This window comes from Manacus candei, unplaced genomic scaffold (genome assembly GCF_025592945.1).
Source record: "Manacus candei isolate 608988 ecotype Guabito, Panama unplaced genomic scaffold, ASM2559294v1 h1tg000002l, whole genome shotgun sequence".
Lineage (NCBI taxonomy): Eukaryota > Metazoa > Chordata > Aves > Passeriformes > Pipridae > Manacus > Manacus candei.
In genome coordinates, this window is record NW_026138050.1 from 4534441 (window position 1) to 4560161 (window position 25721).

Consider the following 25721-nt stretch of genomic DNA (forward strand, 5'->3'; position numbering starts at 1 on the left):
GTATAGCTTGTATTTTTCCTCCAGTGCACAAGGTGGAATGTTTGGGGAGATCATAGTAATATTTAAGTGTTTGTTAGAACTCTTTGAGAAGAGAAATTAAATCCTTGTGGTTTCTAGCTCCAACCTGGTATCTCATTATCCTGTACAGATCTGGGAGGAAGTTTGCTCAGTTATTAATATCAAATTTCTTGCCACTTTTCCCAAGGCTGGCTGACATCTTGGGAAGCTGCGTGGTGTTAAGGGAGACTTATGAGGAAAAGTGTTCAGGGATTTTTACAAAAAATAGCTTTCCTTTAAAGCCTCAACTCTGCAGAGCAGAACAGACTTCAGTGAAAAGTACCATTTTTAGGGGAAGGAGGTAGTCACAGCCACTGTTAAATCACAAAGTGCTGGATAGTGATAATGAAATCTGTGTGGAAGATGCTGGTTTCTCCTCTCCCACCTTTCCAAGCTGTTGTAGGCAAATTCACCCCCAACTAGTAAAGACTCTGGGGGTATTTTTTGGTATTTTTTCCTGTGGACGGTTGTGTTGTATCCCCACTCTTCAATTACAGCAAGTTCTTGTTTTCAGAGTAGGAGTGGAATGTTCTGCCTGTTTATTCTTGGGAGAAGATATTTGTCTTTATGAGCTCGTAAAGCTATTAAAAGACTCTGTTTTCTGCTCTCTTCGGGATTACAGACTTTAGAAGTTGCTTCAAAACAAGTCTCCTTGAGCTTGGGGCAGAAGGGGTGTGACTGAGCTGCTTTGATGGTGGAGGATGCTCTAGGTAGCCACAGGATGGTGTGGTTTGGGAGATGTTCTGAGCCAGAGGAGTCTGACACCAGTCCATGTTGTGCCATTGCCTTGGAGATTGTTACATGAAAACCAACAGCAGCTTCAGGCAGGAGGTCCCTGGTTCTGCTGGGGGAACAACACCCAGGTCTGCTGCCTGCTGCCTGCCACGCAGGGAAACTGTTCCTGGACCTTTTGTAGCCAACTCCAGTCCTGGCTGCTGAGCTGCAAGTGACTTCTGGGTGTGCACTTATATATAGAGTACCCTCCTCCTTGCTGATGGTTGATCCACAGCTTGACCTTCTAAAGTGACTCCTAATTATCTCATCTGTATTTCAGTTCCACAGCTTACTCAGCAGCTTATTAACTGCAAGTTATGCTGCCGTTCCCACAGCTTTCCAAGTAGAAGTATCTCCCCAGAAACCTGCTGCTTAAAATGCAGGAAATCTTATTTAGGGGCTTATCTGGAAGTTGTTTTACTACTTATTCCTCTGTCAGCTGTTTTCTGCCCCCCTACAACTCTGGCATGTGCAGAGAAGAGTAGGAATTGTGCCTTTGAGCTTTACTTCTGGTTATAACCTTTGTTTTCTGTGTAACCTTGGCCAGTCCTTTTATGCCTCTGAGACCCAGGTTGCCTCCAGTCCTTACTCATACCGGTGTAGTGTAATCCAGGTGCCAAGTACTACTTAGAGACCCTGTGCTGTAATTTACAGCAGCACCTCTGGAAACCTTTGCTGGTGTGAAGAGTTGCTGCCTCCATGGGAATGAATGTCTTTGCATGACCAAACCCTGCAGTGTTATATTGCAGGAACCCCTCTGCTCCAGCTGCCTGAGGCTTAAAAGGGTTTTCAGTCACTTTTCTGCCTTTCACTGCAAAGCTGCCTCTGGGCTGTGGACCCTGCTGAGCTGCCCAGGTGAAGCTCTGAGTTGCCATGCTCGTTTGCTTCTTATCTGGAGCACTTCTGGACAAGCTGAGCAGGTAAGTGATGATTCTGTCAGTGATGGTGTCAAAAATATTGGTTATTGGTCAGCAACAGCTCTTGAGCAGAAATTCCTGCTCTCACAGCAGCACTAAGGTGGGTCTGTAAGTGAAGTGTCACAGGGAGTTTCCCACCTGTGACTTCTGCCAGCAGGTCACTTGTTTCTGTGCCACCCCTGTCCTCTTTGTCTTTGGACTTTTATGATAGAAAGCTGCCCCTTTCCCTTAGGCAGGACTATCGCCCTGAGTTTACGGCCTCTTTCTGGAAAGTCTCTAAAGTTCAGCCTCATAACTCAGTACAGAACAAGCGAGGCTGAACAGAAAGCAATCTCGTGCTTAAAATAGTAAATCTGTCAAGGCAACAACCGAGCAAGTGCGGGGGCAGCGCATGGATTTGTAATTCAAGCAGGGTTTGTTTGGAAAATTTCTGCTGCTGGGAAGAATGTCTTGGATGAGAAGCCCCATCACCTTTGCGGCTGCCAGGAGAGGGCGGCAGCAGCGGCCCCGCGCCTGCGCCCGTCCAGGCTCAGCCTGGAAAAATGCTTCCAGGAATTGCCGTCATCGGCCCCGAAGCCAAACTCCCTTTCTCTCCCTGCATGAATCATGCGGATGTGAAGTGCTTGTGTTTCCGGAATCCAGCTGAATTTATTACAGGATCATCTCTTCCACTCACCTGCATGCGTAAATCTCAAGCATTTCTCAGATGCATCCCACTGATCCTCTTCCCTAAAATTGTACTGCGGGGTTTGTGCGTGGTTGGAGGCCCTTAAAGTGCACAAGGCAAGTGCTCAGGAAAGCCAAAGTCATCACTCCTTGGAGAGAAACATCCTCTCCTCCCTCCCAGCTGTGCTGGACCTGGTCCTACCTGCTGGTATTTTTAGACTGGAGAAATCTGAAGTGTAGCTGTGAGCTCTGGGAGTGTTATCAGTGCTGGGAGAACTGGGCATGGAGAGGGTCAGCCTTCCCCTGGTGTTCTGCAGTTACAAAGCAAAAAACCCATCGGCCTCTTGAGCTCTGGCTATAAATAGCCCCAGGGAACAGCGTGCCCTGGCAATGGGAAGGCAGGCTCTGCACTCCCACTGCCAGCACAGCACCCGTTCCTGCTCAGGGGGTGACTTATGGAGCAGAGAAGGCCAAAGGGTGACTTCTCAAGGTTAAAAAAAAAAGGAATGCACATGCAGTTCCCCCTTTTAAGTTAATAGTCAATGAGTGGGTGAATGTTTCCAAAGGTTTCCTCTCCTTTGCCAATCTATGGAGGATGTGAGTAGTTCCAGCTCACGGTCCAAGCCTGGCTTTGTTTGAAGTGAAGCAGCTCTGGAGATCCCCTTGAGAGTCAGCCAAAAGACAGGCTTCACACTGACACTGCTCTTTGTGGCAGCTGATCCCAGTGCCAGGGATCTCTCTGCTTTACTCACTGACTCTGTGCCCGTCCTTCTCCATCTCTCCCCCCTGACTCATAGTGAGAGTCCATCAGCCTTGGTTGTGCTCCTGTGCTCGGCACAACCTCCAGCTCATGGGGCCAGAGCAGAGATGAGCATTTGGAGTGGGGAGAAAGGAGAGGGAGGAATATCATCTGTGCCTGGGACTGAAGTGCTAAGCAGAGGAGAGCTCTGCATGCGGGAGAGCTGCCCAGGTTTAACTTGCATCTGTTTGGTCAGATGGCCCAAGCTTCTAGGTGAGCATGTTCAGTGCTTAGTGTGGACCTGGCTGACCTCTTCCTGGCCAATGTCAGACCAAGTGAAACACAGCAAGAAAATACAAGCTTGGAGTGGGTTTGGGGTCGTGTCAGTTAGACCAGCACAGGAAAAACCCTTAGTGAAGAACTGATCACATCAAAACTGTGGTAGCAATCTCAGAAAACAAAACACCTTTTATTCCTGTGGGGAGTTGCTGTTTCTCTCTGACAGCAACAACTTGGGGTTAGGAAGGTTGTAAGCAGGGTGGTAACGTACCCAGAGCTGTGGGAGCAAAGCTGGCCCAACCCAAGGCAGACCCAGCCTAGTTGTCCTCCCACCGCCAACGATGAGGGGATGACTCCCCTTTGGACAGTTTTCTGGAACTCAGTTTCCTCCGCAAGGAGGAAAATTTATCTCCAAGAACTTTCCGTAGCCCGGTGTTGTCCCTGGCAAAGGGCAGGTCCTTCCTCATAGCAGGCAGCTGTCCTGTAAACATTTCCCACTTAGCCAGGGCATCCACGGCCTTGTCTACCTGAGCCACTTCCTCCTCGGAGACGTTCCTCTCCAGGGCGGCGATGCACATCTCCAGCCACAGCTCGTAGTCCTTGATGGTGTCTGCGGACTTGGCGGGCCCGGCGAGCTGGGGCTGGCTCTGTGCCTCTGCCAGGGAGCACGGCTGCTCGTCCTGCTCCAGCTCCTGGCCGATGGACAGGCCCTGGCTGCACGTGTCCGGGGTCAGCGGCTCCGACAGGGAGGTCACGGCCTCGGAGTCGTTCTCGCAGCACATCCCGGAGTCGGAGCTGAACGGAAGGATGTCCTCCGAGGCAGACAGGTCTGATGACTCTTTCCTTGGCCACGTGGACAAGACAGTCTGTGTCCAAGCGTAGAGCTTCTGTGGTGAGAGGGAAAAAGGTTTCATTGTAGAGAATGAGAGGAGCCAGTTACACCTTTCCCAGTGTTTGCCAGATAAACCTGTTCATCTTGGGTGGCCCAGCTTCAGCTGCCATGGTCCTCTCTGCCAGAAGGTGAGTTCAGACAACTCGTGGTGACCCTACCCTGGCTTTCTCATCTCATTTTCTTGGAGCTGCCTCCAGTCAGATGTGGACTTAATCTGCCCTATTACTGAAGATGGTAGGAGAAAACTGCACCAAATCACTCCCTGCTGTGTGGATGTGATCTCCAGGAGAGCCAAACGAGTGCCTCTCCAGAGGAAGCTGTGTCATTATAAAAGCTCCTGAGATAGTGGTAAAGAATCTTGTTTCATCATGTTGTTAATGCCTGTGGTAATGTGCATTTTATTCCTAAGAATAGCTCTTCCCCTCTCGAGCTGAATTGCACAAGTGGGAAGGCCGGGCTCCAGGAAAGAATTAATGAAAGGAAAATGTCTGAGACAATTTCCTTTTAAAATATTAAATGCTACAATGAGAAATAAAACAGATTTCTCCTGGCACATTTATTCCTTATGCCTTAGGGAATGAATTGCATTACTCCAGTCATCCCTGCATAAAAGGTGATCTCTCCCTGTTGACAGTGTTTGGGGGCGAGGGGGGAAGTTGTGTGGTTTTTGATTTTTTTCACACCCCTGTGGCCTATTTCTTCATCTTTTCTCTCTGTAGCTCTCAGCTGATACCTTTGCACAGCCCTTGGTTGCTCTAAGGAACAGCAGTGACAGTATTAGCCTGGGATGTCACCCCTGGTGTTCCAGGCTGGGTCCATCCGTGCTCAGCTCAGGGTGAGCTGCAGTGTTGGAGGAGCAGGCAGGAGCTTCCCAGCCCTGCAGAGCTCCCTTCTCCCGCAGTGCCCTGCTGCTCCCTCCCCCTTCCCTCCTCTATTGCTCTCTCTTCAGGCAAGTGACAGAAAGGATAAAGAGCTCAAATTGAGTGGGTGGGAGAAATGGGCCCCGGTTCTCATTTCAGTCTGTGCATGAAGCCTCGGGGAAGAATTTCATACGAGAATAAAATGGACTCTTTCAGCTTAGTTAATCCACCCTGCCCCCTCTCTCTGGGACAAGAAAAATTGTAAAGGGACAACTTTTCTCCTGCCTCATCCCACCTCCAATGGCCCTTCCCTCCCTCTGGGTTTATAAAACAAAGGCGGCGCCAGAAGCTGCAATGGGAGCTGGACTGGGGGACAGCAAAGCTACTGGAAAGCTGCAACCAGCCTGTGATTTTATAGTGCCTCTGAAAATTCCCAGGAATAGAGAATCTGGGAAGGAATCATAGCTGCTACTCAGCCCAATTCCCGAGAAGAAAAAAAGCTGTGGAAATGTGGATGTTCAAACACTAGATATGAATTATTCAAGGCAAAAGATGATTGACTCAAGATCACAACCAGAACCACGAAATTCAGTCTCTCATCCTTTGGGTGGTTTATTGATTTGAACTTCAGGTGGGTTTTTAGGGCTGCAGCCTCCTCCTGTGTTCTCCTGTTTAACTAGGAAGGGATAACCTCTGCATGGATTTTTCTCATCTACAGGCAAGAGCATTTGGAGTGGATGCCCACCCTAAGGATGTCACTGAGACCTGTTGTCTGTGTGTGTGTGGCCACTGCAACCTCATCGAACAGCCGGGGATGCTGCAGAGGCAGCAGGTAGAGATGTTGGTTGTGGTGGGGAAACACCAGGAGAATTAATTTGTTTTCGGTTTTCGAGATGACTCATGCTGGAATAAGCAGCTGTGACGAAAAAAAAAAGGAGTGTGTTTCTGAGTGCAACTCAGATAAATAAATAAATAGAGGGGCTCATTCTGCTGCATAAGGACTGGTTTCCTGCCCCATATGCTGCTCTTCCCATAACAGTGTCTCATTCCCAGACTTCAGCAGTGTCTCACCTGCTGCTGATGAGGCACAGCTAGGGTCTGGCATTTCCTGGAGTTGTTTGGGGTGTCTGGGGCTGTTTTGAGGCAGGTGGGGATCCATGATAGTTTTCCAAAAGGAAATGTGACTTCAGACTTGCACTTAACGTTCTTGGCAAGTTAACTTTGCTGGCTGATATTGTCTCCAAATGCTTTCTGCTCTCTTCTGTCAGGTTCCTTAACTATTTAATTCATCTCTGGCATTTGTGTTTCCTCTCGACATTATGGCAAAGCCTCTTACAGAGATTATCACAACTCTCTTATTGTACTTGTACTATATCTAGCTGAGCTTTGCCTTGTCAAGGAAGCAGATGTGACACTTGGCAAGTGTAACCTTCCTTCAGGTTTGCGTTCCCTGTTTCTGGAGGATGCTGAGCCAATTACAGTATTTGCTGGAGGTGTAAAGGCAAAAATGTTTCTAGAAAAGCAGGTAGCAGTTCTCTTCTAGAAAGCACTGGCTGGATGCCAGTTAAATAAAGCAGAATTTATTCCTCTGTTAGTCTGGGCAATTTAGACTCCTCTTGGACAGATGCAGGGACCAAACATCCAGAGAGTCAGCACCACAGAAAAGTAACAAAACCACACCAGTGTGTATTTTCCCACATCCTTTGCCATGGTTCTGTGTGTCTGATTGCAAGCTGAATGAAACTACAGGCATCCCCTTTCTCATTCTGCTCCTATCTTGCTACAAATACAACCCACAGACTTTAAAATAGGCAGCCGTGGTAAATCCTGTCTCTGAACATGATGTGTGTCAGACAGGAATTACAGCCAGGGAGGAGATGGGTGCTGAGTGAGAATGGTGACATTATTTCTATTACACCAGCCATTTGGCTACTGAATCCTGCTTTTTAAATCCTGCTTTTTACAGAGCAGAGGTGGGAAAGCCTTTGCAAGAGCTAAGGGTGTCTTAGCACTACTCCTGATTTGTCTAAATGTGGTGTTAGCAGTTGTATGGGTGGGAGAGAAGGGACAAAAGGTGAGTCTGTGACCCTCCACTTATTAGAGGGTAATAATTTGGGATCCTTTCTCATGTCTTTAAACAGAGGAATTGCAGCACAGTACACATTCAATATTTCCTCCCTGTTCCCAGCAGCCCCAGAGAGGCAGAAATCCAGGGTGGCACAGGAAAGGGTGTTGCTGTGGGAATTGGAATCTGCCTGCCCTCCCCACCTCACTTCTGGGAGTAAGAAAACATGGTTGGACTGTGGCAGTGTCCCGTGGGAAGACCCAAAAGCCCCGGAGCTTGTGCAAAGTGCCTTCTTGTGACCAACCCCTCCGTGTTCAGGTGTGAGCTGCTCCCTTAGCACCCCACCCTGGGAGCGCCTGCCTTCCCCCCACTGCTGCAGCACCTGTACCCCGTGGTTTGGGGGGAGCTGCCCTGCTCCCTGCTCTGCTCCTCGCTCCAGGGGGGGCTGGGGGGTCTCACCCTGTAGCGCTCGATGAGTTTGAAGCCCACGACGTGCTGCAGCTTGCGCAGGCAGATGGGACACGGCTCCAGGGGCCGCAGCAGGGCCTCGTCCAGGCTCAGCGCTCCCTGCATGATGCACTGCAGCCAGCGGCACGTCCCCAGCCCCATCAGGTGGCAGATCTCGTGACAGGTCACCTTTCGGGAAAGCAAAAATCACAGCAGTGCGTTGTCATTCCTGCTTCCACTGCCCCCTCTTCTTCCTCCTCTGCTGTTCCACTTTCCCCACGCCCTGATGGTCTAAACCAGCTTGTTGCTCAGCTCCGGCAATCCTCCAGCACAGGCTTTTCTGAGGTGAATGGAGAACCTGGCTCCCTTCTCCCAGCTCCCCCAGCATCCATGTTTGTGTTGTGGAGAAGGAAGGGTGGGTGTGGGAGAAGCAGCTGTGGGAAGCCCCTGTGGGCAGCGTGTTTGGAGCTGTGGGGCAGTGCTGCTGTCACTCTCCACCAAGGACACTGTGGTTCTTGGAGGTTTTTTGTTGTTTTGGGGTTTTTAAGGAGGAAAACTAGTCCCACTGGGGTCTGAAAAGAGCAGCACAGTCCGTGTGAGAAATCTGAGAAGCGCTATTGGCAATAACAGATCTGGGCCCTTCCAAAACAGACGCTATTAACATTTGTGCCAAAGCAAAAAAAAACTAAGCTGGAGTCAGCTGGCCAAGCGTTACTGCCTTGGGAATTGGCAACTGTGGAAAGGCTGAGGATGGAGGATTCCCTTCTTCCTCCCTTTGCCACCTAATCTCATTGGAAATTACTACAGGAAAAGACCTCAGACTTGAAAATCCTGAGCAAATGCCAGGGGAGCAAAGAGAAATGGCATCGAAGGTGCTGGTGTGGCTGCTCCACATGGGGCGGCTTTGGGAGGAACACCAGAGACAGGGCTGGCCCAGGGGAGATGCTGGGATGAGGGAGGACAGCGCTCCTGAAGAGGATGTGATGGAGATGAAGGGGGTTTAAGGGCATCTGCATATATTTATATGTGCAAACCTGCCTCAGGTATCTTTCTCATCCATCCATGTAACAGGTCTGGCACATGGACCTCTCCCCTTATAGATACCAATGTCTGAGGAAGAAGTTACTCCTTCCCAGCCATCCATTAGTTACACACAGCTCCACCAGATATTCTGATTAACTCCAAGTTCTGAATCAGCTCACAGATCCTACTGGCCCTGCACTGCCTGGCAAGCAAAGTACTCAGGATTACCCAAGCATGAGCCTGGGAACTGGGCAGGGGTTTATCTCAGTGCTGCTCCATGACATAACCTGGTGTAGTGGAAGGTGTCCTTGCCCATGGCAGGGGGTTGGAACTAGGTGGTCTTTAATGTCCCTTCTAACCCAAACCATTCTGTGATTCTGTGATATGTCAAGTCCTGTAGCCCCACTGTAACTGATGGTATTGTTGTCTACACAGTGCAGTAAAATGCAAGCTTTTTATATCTGGATTAAGTGTGTGGCCTTAGCTGTGATTGCCTGTGCCTTCTGGGAGCAGAGTCTCATTCCTGCTTCGCTGGGCTGAGACACAGATTATGCCCAGGCCTGAAATATTTAACCCTACACAGGAAGAAACGTGGGGTGCAGGAGCTGGCTGGTCCTACCTTACAGCACTGGACCATCTCCTGGGCACTGAACTGCAGCGTCCTGTCTCTGCTCTCCTTGAGGACTTCACACAACTCTTCCTTCTGTGTGGGTGGGTTCAAGCTGCTACAACCAGCCTGGGGAAAATCCCCAGAAAACCTGGCAAAGCTGCAGACTCCCACTTCTGTGAAGAGAGGTGAGTAGAAGTTAGGCATCTGCTCTCTTACAGCTGTCTCACCTTAAGCAGCATGAAAATACAGCTGTTGTAGCACAGCCCAGTTGAGCAGGGTGTGATGAGACCCCCTTCCCAAAAGGTCCAAAAGGTTTGCAGCACCTTGGTTACCTTTGTCTGGATCAGGAACCCCAAATCCCTTAGTTTTAAATTGGGAAAACCTAGTTCCTCTTATCAGGGATTGAATAACATGTTAAGGATGAGATTTGGCTATTCCAGCCTCCCAGGGAACGTTTTTGGTACAGTGCTGCCTTGTTCATATGCAGTGCAAGACCATCATGGCATACCAATCCCACCTTGTCCTGGCAGAAATTTGCTGAATGTGAAGCTCCAGGTCTCACATGGATAAAGATCCAGCAGAGTAAGTCCAAGGACACACAGGGCATCCATGGGCTTGTTGTTCTTCAGGAAATTCAGGATCCCATCTGGAAAAATACCAGAGAGACATTCATTAAAATGTCCCTGGAAGGCACCTAAGAGCCTGAAGTTGTGCTGGTTGTGGGGAGGAGGATGTAATCCAAGCCACAGGCAGACAGAGCTGCTCCATTCATTATCTCAGATGGAGAACCACAGCTGTGGAGCCCATCCCCTGAAATCAGAGCAGACCTGACTTTGGAAGTGGTGCTGAGCACAGAGTTAAAACAAAGCAGAGCTAAGGGCAGGGATGTAGGTGAATTCGGTTCTAACCCATGGAAATATGCACCTGGGAGCAGAATTTCCCATTTCAGAAGGGAGCTGGAACAGCCACATGGCTGCAGTGCTGGGCTGGGCTGGGCTGAGCATGTGCTGCCCGTGGTACCTGCAAACAGCTCGTTCCAGGGGGATGTTTGTGCAGCAGGAGTTTGGCAGGTGGAAAACCTGTTTCCCCAGGGAGCTGTGACACTTGAACCCAAGTTTCCTAACATGAAAGGCCAGTGAGTTCCCCACCTACACCACCCAGGCCAATCATTTACTTTGGCTCGAGGCAAGAGATGGGAGAACTCAGACTACACCAAACCAACAGTGCCTTCCCTTGGAGCTGATCCGATCGCTCTGCAGAGCTGGACCTAAACGTAATAGCACCGAAAAATACAAACAGCAGAGGAAAATATGATGAAAGTCACTTTGTTTTTCATTCCTATTTCCAACCTCAAAGCTCTGGGCTTTCCACGGGAACAGGATTTCTCCCTTTTCACTCCCTTCCTCATCCCCTCCCTGCTCTGGCAATGAAGGGCTGTTTCAGGCATTTCCTAAGGGAGGGCTCGTGCCCCTGTGCCAAGCTGGTGCCTTTATGGGCTCCCTGGTGCCAGGTCCTCACCTGCGTGGAGCTGCACCCTGTCGGAGTCCCGGCTGTGGCGGAAGCAGCAGTGAATGGAAGAGACGGGGATGGAGGGAAGGCACTTCACACGGAGACCCAGGAAGAAAGACTCGACACAGCTCTGGAGGGAGTCCAGCAGCGAGAGCCCAGCAGGCCCTTCGATTAAGTCTGAGAAGAGAAGCTCTGTTATCAGCCCCTGAAAGGCAGGGTGAACCACAAGGTCTGAAGGGATTCTGTGGGACTGGCCTCAGCCACTGGGGAGGAGGCAGGCTGGGTCATTCTGGAGTTAATTGCTCATTCTGGGATGTGGCAGACACCTCTAGATGGTTATGGATATAGAGGAGAAGAGGGAGCTCTTCCTGAGAGGTGACTTGAGGCATTAGTATGCTCTCATTAGCAGAGCAGATATCTAGGAAGATTGTCTCTTGTTTAAGTTATGCAGAAAGATAAATGTGGGAATGGGTCGCTGTGTTTAATGAACCATCAGGGATGGACCTCCAGAAATGCTGTATTTTCCAGCATTGTTTCATAGTTAGATATGTATATGTATATATATATATATATATGCATAAATTCATAGCAAGTCTCACCCAGGGGCACATATACCATTTATTTGGCAGGTCTACCCATGGTTGTCATCACGGCTTGTGACCCTGGACTGGGGGCATGTCAGAGCCTTTGCTACCACACTTATCTTCACTGGGGCGATTGCATTTTGCAGGTTAGTCCTTAGAAGAGGGTATTAGCAGCACTCAGCACCACCCACCTCCCTCCTCGGTGGCTCAGTGCAGATGCCCACGTTACCTATAGGCTGCAGGTAGATGTGCTTTCGGTAGAAGTTCTGCTTCCTCCTCAGCATGGCGTGGTAGAACGTCTCGAAGTCCTCGGGGGCATCGGGGTGGCTGAGGATCCAGTCGAAGGCCGTGCGGATGAGCAGCGAGCAGAACAGCGTCCTCTGGGGGTTGTAGGCCTCGGAGAGGAACAGCTTCTCTGCCCTGGAGAAGGCCTTGGCATAGAGCTCCTGCAGGGCGGGGTTGGTGGAGATCAGCGCGTCCTTCAGCGCGCGGGGCCCGAAGCTGAACTCCTGGGCGTGTTTGCACTGCAGCATCGCGGAGGGACCGTGGCACTGCCTGAGGGAGGGGACATTGCCATCAGCCGTGGCCTCCTGAGGGACCTGCACACCTCCTCTGCTCTCACAGCAGTTCCCCCAACACCCCAGCTGCGAGGTTTGACCGGGAGCTTATCAGCACTGTGCTGGCCTGGAGCCCTGCACTTTGAGCAGCTCTTACAGGGTTCTCTACGTGTGTGTGCAGACACCAGCTCATGGACCCTGTGCCAGTAGATGGTGCTCAAGAATGCACAGCCCCAGGTTGCTGCCAGATATCTGGAGTAAATCAGATGGTTTGATCGGTGTTTGGGGTTGGTTGATGGGGATTTGGGGTTTTTTTGGTGCTCTATCCTGGAGGCCCAACAGGATGGGAAATACCTCTGGGTGTTGTGCAACTGGTTGCACTGGACCTCACAGGATGTGGGAAGGTGGTGCTCCTTTTTGCTTGGGCTAAACCACATCCCTTGGAATAGGTCCACGTCAGGAATGAAGAGGTCACTTGTCCTTTATCTGCCCATCAGAAGCCTGCACTTCTGACTTACCTGACACCAGTGAAAGCAGCTGTTCACTGCTGATGATTTCCTCTAACAGCTTTTAATCTTAGATATTAACCTCGGGCACCTTCTGGCTCGCAGTGCTGTTGTGAGGCTGCAGGATTTGGGAAGGTTTGGCCAGCCTGACCTGCAGGTGGGACTTGGTGTGTGAGATTCCTGTGTGCTGGTGCTGCCTCTCTAGCAAGACACATACGGGCCCGCTGCCATCATGTCACTTCATGAATAGCTTCATGTCACACCGTGTTAGCATCAGCAGGGCTGGGGATGATGTAAAGCAGCAAATAAAGAGCAAATGAAAGCCTGCAGCACAAAGAAATTAATTCAGAGCATCCCAGAAATATCCTCTCCAGGGTCCTTTCTAAGGCTGGTGTTCTCCAAAGCTGCGAGTCAAGCACCTATTTTCCACTGCATTTTTTGCATTTATGGAAATTCCAGTTGGCAGCTTGGGGAAAGGGAAGAAAAAGAAGCAACACTACCTCTTTGACTAACCTATGTCTAGATTTTTCCAAAGGCAATAATTTTTTGGTAAGGTGGTCATTCCAAGCAGAACTGGAGTATTTTGGAGCAGTACTTCGGGCAACGTTGCCTACCACAGGTAAGTGCTCCACCTGTACTCAGCAGAATGAAAAACACACAGGTGTATGTGCACAAAAGCACAAGGTTTCTAGGAATAAGTGTTATCTTCTTCTAGGCAAGTTAATAGTAACTTTAAAGGAGCCAGACAAGCTTTCTGGGTGGACACCAAATGCATCAACTGCTGACCATCACTGCTAAAACACCAGCATTCAATCTCTGAAAAAAAAGGGATTAAATATTTCAAGGAGGAACTGGTTAAGTCTATGATTTAAGTAGGTCTGCAGCTTAGCTCTGCCAGGTGAGTGGCATTCAGTGGCCCTTGAGGACAGCAGTATAATTAAGAAAATTCAACATTTAAAAAAATAGTACCGCCGTGAGCCAAAGTCTTTCCTCAGTTATGCAGAGGTAGTTTGCACTGTAAGAGGAAGGTGGCAGCCCATTAAAATTAACACTGAATTCCTTCACATCTAACCCTTGGGAAGAGAAGTGTATGTATTAGCAGTCCTTAAAAGGACTCGTTTTGTGTGATCTTTTTGTCTCTAAGGGTGTGTAGCCCAGAGAGGGAGCAGGAAAGCAGTTTTCTTTCGTTTTTGCAAGCTTTGTATTTCGCTCACATTAAAGGCTGACAGCAGATGGCACAGGGGGATCTGAAGTGGTACAAGGGCCCTAATCCAGGGAAAGTTTAGAAATCAAACCTGAGATGCTTTCTCAGACGCCTCTTTTTACTTCCCAGAAAAATGTACAAATTGCTCCTGCTGGTTTTTACAGGCAGCAGCAAGAGTTTGTGTGAGGTTGTTCTGTGTTTTGTCACCCAAATCTCTGCTCCTCTGACTTGCTTCCAGATTTGGGAGACAGAAGTGAGAGTCTGACCCCACCAGGTCATCAGGAGTTTTGCCTTGGGCAAGATGAAGATTTCCCTAAGGGACAAGATTTCACTTGTTCTGCACAAACTTTAAATACAAGCATCATTTTCCTGGTCATATGCAGAACTTTCACTGGGAAACTGTTAGCAATATTCAGCTCCCTGAGGATGTGATCCTGTGAGCTACTGCCTGCCTGGTGCTCTCAGGGAAATAAAGGAAAGACTTTGCACTTGGTCCAGGTTGAGAGTGGTCTGGTCAAAGGGGGTTTCTGGAGCCTCTTTCATGGGTGTTTTGGGCGACAACTGGAGTGTGGGTCTGGGGAGGAGGAGCTGGTTAGAAAATGAATGGGTTTTTCTCTGCTGAATGGGAAGCAGCGAGGAGTGGATGTATGTGACAGCAAACACAATGAGTGCACAGTCTTGTAGCATGTGTTCCCCCCAGGCTCTCTCGTGGAATACAGAGTGAGCCCAAAGCTATGGGATATACATTGTTTCCCAGGACTCCCTAAAAGGGGATATTCACCCAGCTCCAGACATTCCCAGCTATGCCCATGGGTGTTTTGTGACGTTCACCATGCCCAAGGATGCCCATGGTGACGCTTTAGTGACTTGAAAGCTCAAGCATAGGAATTCACTTGCAGGAATTCAGTCTGGAGTGACATGTGCCTCCTTCTCCTGGAGTGTCTGGGTTTGCTTCTCGAAGAATAGCAGCAACCCACTACACTCTCCAAATCCAGCACAATTACTTCTCTTTAGCAAGCTTTTCTAAAATACTTTACTGGAGAAAATGAATGCTTCAGAAAATGTTTATGGGCAACTTCAGCAGTTGAAAAAAGAATCCATTTTACAACATTAACTGTAGTAGATATTATTTGTGCTTGATCTAATATATGGATATGGTGTTTCATTAACTGAATAGTTCAATAGGGCTTTGTAATTTTTAGCTCTTTTGTCGAGAGTGCCTGGTTTAACTCCATGCTGCAGTGCTTCAGGAGGGAATGGCACTTAAGCTTGGATATTTCCCCCTTTCTCCTCAGTTTTTTAGATGCCAAGGTGGGGCTCAAGAAATGGAAGCACCAGTGCATCCTTCTACCCTTCGGGTATTTAGGAAGGAGACATCATGCCTTTAAAGTAAAAAGCAGTTAATTTGGCTTCTTGTTCAATGACAAACTGTAGGACCTGACTAAAGAGTCCTGGGAAGGAGAAAGTAACTCTTTTTATTTAAAAAGCCAGTAATTTGGAGTTGCACTTGAGAAAATACTTTAAACAAGATAGGCACCCACAGGCTCCCAACAGAGCAGAAGGAGCCAGCCTGAGCTGGGAATCCTTATCCAGTTTGTGGAGACTCTTTTTTATTTTCTCTGTTTCAGGTTGTTCATCATCACATCCATGCAGTGCAGTGGAACCACACACAGCTCGAAGGTTTGGGCACTTGGCTGTTTGTCTGCTGGGAACAGCCTTTTCCCATGATTATGTTGTAGGATCCCAGTTGTGGCCTTTCTGCTTGTGGGGTGGGATATGAGGCAGGAGCTCCAAGGACAACATGCTCTATGTGTCTGGCTTTCAGTACCATACAAGAGGTTTCAGCTCAGATTGGGCATATTGCACAAATCTGTTTACCATGGAATTTGACACATATTTTTTTCCACAGTGAGTGTTCTCACACAAAATGCCCCAAAATCCGGGCTCAGCACGTGACAGCTGAGCAGTCAGTACACTCCCTTTCCCACAGTAACCTGTTAATGTGCTTCATGTGCAATTCAGGTTACTCATAAATTATTCTCTTTGCAAATCAGACACATATAAATTATTCTCTGTAATTGAAAATTAGCTATGAATTATTCTTTTTGTAATTTCCAGATATGTAATTTATTCTCTAATATATTGACATTGCTTTCTTGGATAGATATGCCTGGGGCTGACAGTAACAGGGAAATTCTCAAAGGCCGAGGCAATACATACAGTGCAAGTATTTGGGATATTCTGACAAGACAGAAAGGGTCTTGTGTGCAGAAATTCTGTGTTGTACAGGTCCAGAAAGGGCACTCAGTGCATAATGGATTTATTTGGTATTGTATGGAATTTGGCCCTAACACTGTAGAGATGGTATTTGTGTATTTTTTTCTGTTGGTTTGTTTTGTTTGTTTTTAAGCTGGTCATTCTAAAGTTGTTTATTTTACAAGTCAGCCTGTAAGTAATTTCTACGTCTGACTCTCCCAGGCTGCAGATGCACAGAAGGAGATTCCCTCAGTTCCATCTCGGCTCTTTTGAAGTATTTGGAGGCAGACTGTCTTAACTGGGCTCTTTGGGTGTCAGAGGGATGTTAGTGGAGTCTCTTAAAACTGATTAATTGCCTTCATTAGGAGCTGTACTGTAAACAAGCAGTGATAGTGCAGAAAATTCATCGCCAGTCAACAGAAATGAAAAGCCCAGAGCAAACATAACAAGCGATAACTAATTATCAACACATGCCCTAGTTGCTTAATAGCTCTTTCCCTGAGATTTGCAGTTGGTGTCTGTAAGTGCTGCTCGAGGATCAGCCCCTCCTTGCCTGTGCTTCCCAGTATCACACTGATGACAGCCTGAAAGCAATTTTCTCAATGTATTTGTTAACACATACAGAAAGAGATTTTTCTTGACTGAGAAGCTCAGTCCAAGTAAAATTCTGACTGGTCCAGCTCCTTCCTTGAGGAGCTCGACACAGCCCCTTGCACCGAGCCAGGCTTTGCCTGCCGAGCTCGCTCAGCTGCTGGGGTCAGACCAACTCTGTTTGGCCGTGTTCAGACCTGAAATGGAGGCAATTTCGAGATGATCAGCACGACTCAGAATCAATCCCCTCTGCTCATGGAGAAAATATGCTCTGGACCTGATCAACCCTGTACTTGTATCCACATAGAACTGTAGCATCCTCTGTTCACTTTGCATTAAACAGCCACAAAAAACCGAGTCAGATCTGTGTGTGTTCCACACCATAAAGTCAGATAAAGCCTTCTGGCCTCACCTACTGCCAGATCCCAATAATATTTACTTGTAATATCTCTAGAATATGTTTGTGACTTGGAAACAGATGGTATGTGTGGTCTCTCTCAGAAAAAGTCATTCCTGGTGCTGTGGAAACCTTCAGGGATTCAAACATGCATTCATTAGGAAGAGAATCTACCTGTCCTACTGGAACTGTGATCGACATGTTATTGCCACAAGGCTCAGTCCTGAAAGTTTGTCCTCCCATGAATCTGCCTTATAAATTAACTTGGTCTGCTGGACAAGTCATATGGACAACTCCCCAGTATGCAAAAAAGGTTTGCAAGATGAAAGACTAGAGTTGCTTCCATCCATCCTTATTTAAGGAGACAGATGCTTCCATCCATCCTTATTTAAATATTCTTATTTGAGTGTTCTTAAGTACTTAAGAACACATACACATCCACTTTGCCCTTGATTTTGTTTTATGTGAGAGCCTGCTCTCTCAATACTCTGTTCTTCATTTTAATATGTATTGAGGACATACATTATCCTTAGTTCCAGTCTTCTCTTCTAAGGATTTTATTTATTCTATGCTCGTATATAGTGCTACTCTTTTTTTCAGTCCCTGCCATTTGAGGCTCTCTAAGTGTCATACAAGCATTCATGAACTTCTCTGTGCTACCCTCAAGAAAGCAAGCTGGCAGTATATGGCTTTCCCCCTCACCACCCATTTATTCATCATTTTCAGTGCCTTCTCTGCTCATTTTAGTCTGGTTAAACTGCCTGTGATGCTTTCTCCCATGCACGTGTGATGAAGGGCTGGCTGCATTCTCCTTCCCTTGCTCTGACATGGAACAAACCCCCCCAGTCCATGGCTGTTTGCTGTGCACTTGCCAACCCAAAAGCACCGAGCAGCATCTATCAGAGCTGTACAACAAACGCAGCACTGCAGAGATACCCGAGCTCTAATCACTCACAGCTCCAGGCACTTTGCTCTTCATCATATTTGTCTAGACAGACTAAATGGTCTCTGTGAGACAACCCCGGTGTTAGCCGGGAGAGAGGCTGCATTTTCCAGGTACGGCTAAGGGGAGGTGGTTCCTGGAGCACAGGCGTTATAAAAGTGGTTCATCACACGGTACAAAAGCGCTGGAAGGCTGTGCCTCCTCCCAGCATCGAGTGCTTTTTAAGTGGTGCCGCCGGGTAGGGGGTGTTTGTGGGCGTTTCACAGCCAAGGAGAAGGAGGGGGCTCCAGGGTGTTACTGCGACCAGCGCGGCTGTGGGTGACAATGACAGACCCCAATCCTGAGCCTTCATAGGGGCTGTGCCCTGACCACCAGCCAGCTCTGCCAGCCAGAGGTTTGCTGGGCACGAGGCATGTTCTGGAAGCGCTGCAAAAGCAGGTGCTGCTCCTGGGACACCTGAGCGCCCGTGATATGGAAAAGGGACTGTTGATGCTGATCCCCGGTGCAGGAATCGCACGGATGGGTGTGCAGGGAAGGAATAAGTCCCTCAGCACCTTGGGACGATGCATCGAGCACAATCCCCAGCACGGCGGGACAGGATGCCCCGAGCTCAGCCCCTGGCACCCCAAACCCCCAGGAGGGTGCACCAAGGGCAGCCCCGGCAACCCAGGAGAGGGTGAGAGGAGAGTGCCCAGGCAGGACCCCTGGAGCCCGTGGGGGTGATGCCCGGAGCGCAGCCCCCAGCCCCCGGCGGGAGATGCGCCGAGCGCGGCCACCAGCCCCCGGCGGGAGATGCCCTGAGCGTGACCCGCCGCCACCGAGGGAGGATGCCCCGAGCACGGCCACCATCGCCCTTAGAGTCATGCCCGTCACGGGCGGAGCGATGCCCATCACCCCCGGAGCTGCCCCGAGCCCGACCACCCTCACCCCGGGAGCGATGCCCATCACACGGGGGATGCCCCAGCCCGCACTCACCCCTCCAGGGGGGTCCCGCCGCATCCAGGGGCCGCCCGGACTCCCGTACCCTCCCGTCCATAGAGGTGACCCCACGACCCCCCCCCCCCCCCCGATCTGCCCGAGGGGCCAGGACAGGACTCACCGCCCGCCGGGCCGGGGCTGCGGAGGCCGGGAGGTGCGGCAGGGCCGGGGCACCCGGCGCGGGGCTGGCGAGGCGGAGCGGAGCCCGGCGGCGGCAGGAGGAGCGGCAGGAGGAGACGGAGGAGGAGGAGGAGGAGGAGGAGGAAGAAAAGGGGGAGCAAAGGGGGGCTCGGCGCCGGGAGCCGGCGGGATTCGCCGAGCGGCCGCTCAGAGCCGCCTCCTGCGGGTGCGCGGGGCAACCACCGGGGGGCGGCGGAGGGAGGGGGGGCGGCCGGGCCGGGCACGGAGCGGGGGGACACCGGGAAAGGAGGGACACGGGGAAAGGAGGGACACCGGGAAAGGAGGGACACCGGGAAAGGAGGGACACGGGGAAAGGAGGGACACCGGGAAAGGAGGGACACGGGGAAAGGAGGGACACCGGGAAAGGAGGGACACGGGGTGCGGGAGGCAGGACCCTTGGGGCGAGGGGCGGGACGCGTCCCGGGAGCGGCGGGTCCCGCCCGGCCGCTGGAGCCTGGGAGAGGAGCGGGAGCGCAGTCAGCCCTCGTTTGGGGAAGCGCGTTCCCGCAAGAGCCCGGGGCTGAGCAGCGCGGCGGTGCCGGGGGGTGGAAACCCTTTAATCTCTGCTCTAATGAGAGCTGGGCGAGGAGCGGGTGTCTGGAGACCGGTTTTGCCGGCGGCTGGTGCCATCCCCGCCCTGGGAGCCGTGTTTGCATTCGCCTTGATGCCTTGTTCAGAGCATCGCTCCCACATGACCTGGATGCATTTCTGCGTCCCACGATGTCCTTTAATTTGGGAATATTATCTGTTCTTGTAAAGGTTAATTAAAATAAAGGAGTGGATCTCTCTTCCCATTTCTTCATGGCTTCATTTATTCTGCCTTTCATGTTTTGATCCCTTGAGTGCTTTGATCCCTCATTTCTGCCATCCTTAGATGGAAGGAAAAAGGAATACCCTGCCTGGGTATTCCTGGGTAAGTGTGTCCCTGAGTGACATAAACTGAAATTAGGGAAAAAAACCATGTTTTACAGGCTCAGGAGCAGTAGTGCCCAAACGGCATTGGCACACCTGGCACAACCACAGGCTTTGCAAGGGCCAGCAGAACGTCCCACTGGAGCCAAGGTGGCCATGGAAGTGCACAGATGCCCATGTGCTGTGCTGCAGGGTTAGCAAGCACCAGGATAAGACCATCCCTGCATGCTGCAGCCTGTGTTCCCAGGGCCTGCATTACTCTCAAGGCACTGACAGCATCACTGGTGAAAAACTGCCCTAATTTGCTGCTCTTGTAATCAGGCCGAGGCGAAGCAGCAGCTTCTCCTGGCAGCAGCGGCTGCTCATGAATCCTCCTTGTGGGAAACATTCCCAAGATTCAGCGTGTGGGGAGGGCAGGAGAGAGTCCTAAGGCCTTGGAATAGCATCCTCTTCCACTTCAGCTGCTACCCCAAGCACAGGAGATGCCCTCTGTGCTGTTTTAATTGGTTGCTGCTTGTAATTAGAGTTTATTTGTATTAATTAACTTCAATTATCTGTTTGTGAGTTGCTCCAAGTACACCATCAACATGTTTAGAACCACACAGCCTCAAGGAGCCAGCTCCTACCTGAGGAAGCTGTGAGCTAAAACCAGACACACTGATAGAGTGTGCTCCAAAAATGCATCATTTTTTTGTTAAGAAACCTATTGTGTAAACTTAATCATTAATAGTTGGCTTAGCTGCCAGCCCACTGACTGACCAGCACAGGTAAACAGGACTACTGTTATTAAATATTCTCATAATGATTCATTTTTCCTGGGAAGGCACAGGAGGAGCTGGGTAGTCCTTGCCCAGGAGAGCTGGCAGTGAGGGAGATGGAGGCAGGGACAGAGAGTGAAGACGAAACAGCCACACAGTCACTCTCTGACTTTTTAGGAGGCAAGTGGTTTTATTAAGAGAAGATCAGCAGAAGGGGGAGGGAAAAGGGAGCAGGAAGGGTCAAAAATTGGATGAGAAGACAACCAGGAGTTAGAGAGGGCAGACACACAGTGAATTGGAGTGGTGGGGATTTGGGGCTATGGAGGGAGTGAAAGGACACCAGGACAGCCACGCTCAGAATTAGCTCAGCTGCAATTAAAGCTGGTCACAACAGAGGCCTGATGCTCACCACAAGTGGCCTTTATCTGCAGTGATCAGCAGCAGTCATTATTCTGCTCTGAACTCAGTTGTTTATGCCGAGTTGTGTTTCCTGGAGAGACCACGATGCGTTGGCTCTGCACAGAAGGATGTAAAGTAGAGAGGCACACGCCTTGGGCAGGTGAGTGCAGGAAACTTCATGGAGCAGCAAGTCCTCAGGGAGAAACAGCATAGAAAAATCCCCAGACTGATGCCTTAGATTGGAATTTAAGCAACTGTAGCTGTTTATCTGAAGAAAATTGTGTAGATACACAAACAGCTCCACAAGGAGAAAAGGCAGGTACCCCACAAGCTGTGTAAGCCAGAGGGAACAGGCACAGCCCAAACCCACAGCTGCAGGCTGAGCCAGACCAACTGAAATGAGAAAATAGGCGTTAATTTTTTAAAGAATAAAGTTGATTAGCTGCTGGAACAAATTACTGGGGAAAGGAAAATCTTCCCATATGATGGTGTTTTCTATTCAAGATAAGATGCCTTTCCTCAAACGGGCTTCAGCCAAGCATGTGTTCTCGGGTTCAGCAGAGCAAGGATGGGGTAAAAGGTAGTGATCTCTGTGAAGAGGTGACTGTGGCCCCACCTAGATTTTAGGAAATGACTCAAAGACTGTACTCTCGATGTGTATTTCTACATCCTTCCTGGATGGTGCTGCTCTGGATTGTCCCCTTCTGAATAGCAGCTGGGCAAGGGCAGCCAGGGAATTACTCAGACCCAGCCTGTCTGATGGGTTTTTTTTTTTTGCCCTGTCCTGCCAGCCAAGGTGGAGTGTTTGTGCACGTGAGACTGGTGGTATTGGCCTGTGTTGGGTCTCTCTGTATTTGTCACTCCAGGTGGACATGAGGCTGCTGGAAGCCCGACTGAAGGGAGGTGACCCCAGGCAGCATCACCCAGTTGCTGCAGGGGCTCCTTCCCAGTGGATTGTGCTCTCAATATCAGTGCAGCTGTTTTTCAGAAAGCAAATTGCTCACTGCAGGAGTGAAATATTCTCCTGTTGTTGGAGTTCTGGCTATTCAAAAGTCAGAGTGTTATTTCTGCATGCTTGTAATCCTGAGGCAGTTTCAAAGGGGCCAGGGCACCTCTTCATTTCAGTTTGTGCTGCCACTGCAAAGCATAAATGAACCCAAGCAAACTTTCTGAAAGTTTGGACATGAGCAGCAATCTAGAGAGAGCAATGTGGGTTCAGCTCATGTTCTCTGCCTACTGGTCAGCCACCAAGCTCTGACCTACATTTGGGCAACACCACAGAATTACTAGCAGCTACTTGGTGTTGGTCCTAAAGCAATTGCAGCCACAGCTGGGCAAGGAGCTGTTTCATCTTTGGACTGTGCTGTGCACAAGAAGGAGAATTAGGGAATGCACACATAGAAAAAGCAAGAATCTAGTCTCATGTTGCTGCCTCTATGGAAATGAGGCAACTGCAAAATTTGCTAGGAGGAACAGGCACAAAAGCCAAGGGGTGAGATCTACATATTAATGGTGATGGGAAGGAGGAGAAACAGGACTGACTGGTTTGCAGAGGAGATTGAGAGTTCCCATCCTGGGAATTATTGGGAGGATGTAGCATGGACCTGTCTGGGGACAGGTTCATTCCCTTTGCAAGCTGAAGGTCCGGTGGTTCTGGCAGGCAGACAGACAGTCTGAAGGAGGAGATGAGGAATTAGTAAAGCAGGATTTCACCTTGAACAGGGGAGTTTGAGGGACTGTGGCTGACAAGGCTACGGAAGCTTTGTGCTTCCTGACTGAAATCAGTTGGCTTGGCTCCCTGCCATACGTCAGGGGACACGGAAGGGAGATGAAATGTTCCTTGTCTCCTCCACTGATACCATAAAAATGCAGTGCATTGTGCTGGTGCTGTGGAAAGGCCCCTCCTTTGCCCAGCTGCTGCCTTGGGCACTACCCAAGCTGTCCCATTTCTGTGTCAGGACATGCCCTGTGACTCTGCCTTGTGTCCTGTCCATCACCCTTCCCTACAGGGCCCTATGGATGAACCTCATGGATGAATAGCAACGCGAGTGTGGTACTCGCATTTTTCCCTGATTCCCTCGAGAAACCCAAGTGAGGCAGCTGAGATCAACAGCAATGAAGAACAGTTTTCTTCCCTCAGTAGGAAGTGGCAGAAGAGCAGAAGAGAGCAGCAGGCACCTTCTGGTAGGTGATGGAGTGGGGGCATTGGTGTCCCTAAGGCAGCGCTCGTGCTCCGTCTGGAAACACGATGGACCAGCAAAACTGTCCCTCTCTGCTGTGTCCTGGCACAGTCCAGGCTCTGTTGGCAGGCTTGGGAGGAGCTTTAATGAAAACAAGTGTTTGGCTGGTGCTACTGTGGTGCCACAGACTTTAAGGAACAAACAGAGAGAGCCCAGCCCCTCTTTGATTAGTAAGTGCAATCTGCTGCCACAGCTGATGCTGGAGGAAAAGATAAGAGAGAGAAAAAGAGAACAGTTCTGGAGTCAGAATGAAAACACTGGGCAGAAGATCTGCAGGGGGATGAAAGGGAGCCATTTATTTGGAAATAAGTTGCTAGATCAGGCTTCCATGTGTGTCTGGGCAGCTTCTAATATTATGAGTTTATTCAGAGTTAAGACTTGTTACTGGAGTTGGGGACTCTTGAGAAGAGATGTCAGCCCACAGATTTAGGCAGTACCTGATCCAAGTCTGTCTTGTGCCAGTCTAAGGGTAATTTAAGGGTCTTTTTCAGTTTTTACCACTGGTTTTGTGTTTGAAGTCTCTCTGTAGGAAGCCAGTGTGGCTGCTCCATGATTCATTCCCATGAGGAATCATGATTTCAGGTACCCAGATGGTCGCAGAGGCAGAGGAGGGGGCAGATACATATTTTTACAGCAAGAAGAACACAATTTCATTGTACAAATTTGGCCTGGCTTAGAAGATTTGGGAAATGTACAGCGTGATTATTTATCTTTTTTTTTCTTTTTTTTTTTCCATGATTATTTCCTCTTGGCTCCTGATTAGGCTTTAGGAACACTGAGGAAGGAGGAGGCTACTGCCTGAACATTCCATCCCAGGACTCAGCCTGGTGGCTGCTCTGTGTGTTCCCTGGAATTCAGCAGAGTCCATTTATTGAGGCCAGCAGAAATAGCATCTCAATTCCTGGTTTCAGAGGAGATGTTAAGTAGGACATAGTTAAATTTGGGATTATTAGTGAGTGAAGAAGGGTAGCTCTTTTTTTTTTGAAATAGATCTTTGATAATAGATCCTTGGGCAGAGCACTATGAAGAGGATGAGACATTTACAGATAGGAAACTTCTGATACAATAAATTATTGGGCAGAAGTGAATGTTTGGGAGCATTTTGAGTTTCTATACATGCAGACCTGTCTGGTACCAAGTCCTGCAGTATTTCAGCTCAAGGAGTGTCTTGTTGATGTCACCAGTTCAGGGCTGGGTCATGTCCTGCATTGGCATCTCAGTCTACAGGAATTTGGCATCTCTGTTTTAGAGTTTATCAGAGATTTCCCTCAGACAGAGGTGCAGAGACATCAAGTTTCACATGGTCAGTAATCTGAAACATGCCCTCCCTACAGAATCACTCCCTATAGACGAAGGGAAGTCTGTGAATGAGAGACCTTGAAATGAGCTGTCTGCATAATTAAAACCCTGCAGTGAGATGAAATACGAGATGGAGGGGAGAGATAGTCGGAGGCACCGAGGAACAGAAGCGCTTTCAAGTATTTTGCTGCAGAGATGGCTGGAGGATTTGCCAGGGGGCTGATTTTGTCCTTGGCCAGGTGACAGGTGCTGTGCAGCCGGGTGGACACGTCACTGACCCAGAAACCTCCCCGTGCCAGGACAGGTGGGAGCACTAACCTGAGCTTAGGCATGAGGCAGAGAGGGCTGCAGAGCTTTAAGTCAGAGCTAATCTCTGTTTCTTGTTGGGCTGAGTTTTTGCTCGTGGGTGGGTAGACCACAGCCCAGTTTGCTCTGGGCTGGGTGACGATCCACTTGTGCCTGGTGATGCTACGAAGGAGGCAAAAGGCCAAATGCTGCCATTGGGAACCAACTGTGAATTAACACACGGCGTGTGATTAATGTGCTTTTTAAATGCATTCGTGTCCTGTCGCACTGGCTGCGGATCTTGTGTCACATTTGGTGTTCTCAGAACATTTATTAGCCTTACAGATCCCTTGATTATTGCTTTCTCTTTTATAATTAAGCTATGAAACTCAGCATGGTGCAGCTTATGCAGTATTAATTCATGGCTGGCGTATTCTGCCTGTGCCCTAGGATAAGGCTAAATGCTGGCAGCTGGATTGCTCTCTGCACAGTTGCTATTCTGAAATTTCTTAATATGATTATAAAAATCACATTCTGAGTGCATATGGGCAACTTGGGGCTCAGCACTGCCGGGAGCAGGAGTGAGATGTGGTCTGACTTCCTCAGGAGCAGGATCTGCCCCTGGCAGCGCTGGGAGACGGGGCTTCCTCCTGCCCCAGGTGCTGGCTGATGCTCTCCGGGTGGATGCTGTTAGCTCTGCTCCGGTGCTAATGCAGCCTCACGTGCTTTCCACGCCCTGCTCGCCCTTCTCAGGACATGCCTGTGAAAATGTGAGCCTTGCAAATGGGTTTTTC

The 25721-nt window shown here is 49.6% G+C and overlaps 1 protein-coding gene and 1 long non-coding RNA gene across 2 annotated transcripts; one reads left to right on the plus strand and one right to left on the minus strand.

The window, feature by feature from the left end:
• Positions 1-3590: 3590 nt before the first annotated feature.
• Positions 3591-19017, minus strand: AMZ1 (archaelysin family metallopeptidase 1). The gene is made up of 7 exons (XM_051791475.1): positions 18976-19017; positions 11652-11977; positions 10848-11015; positions 9847-9975; positions 9339-9502; positions 7709-7885; positions 3591-4319 (listed from the first exon to the last, which is right to left on the minus strand). The coding sequence occupies exons 2-7, from the start codon at positions 11953-11955 to the stop codon at positions 3750-3752; spliced, it is 1512 nt and encodes a 503-aa protein (XP_051647435.1). The 5' UTR covers positions 11956-11977; positions 18976-19017; the 3' UTR covers positions 3591-3749.
• Positions 12088-17226, plus strand: LOC127473851 (uncharacterized). Its single transcript, XR_007905651.1, has 3 exons — positions 12088-13104; positions 15318-15369; positions 16168-17226. It is a non-coding gene; the product is annotated as an uncharacterized LOC127473851 (long non-coding RNA).
• Positions 19018-25721: the final 6704 nt, after the last annotated feature.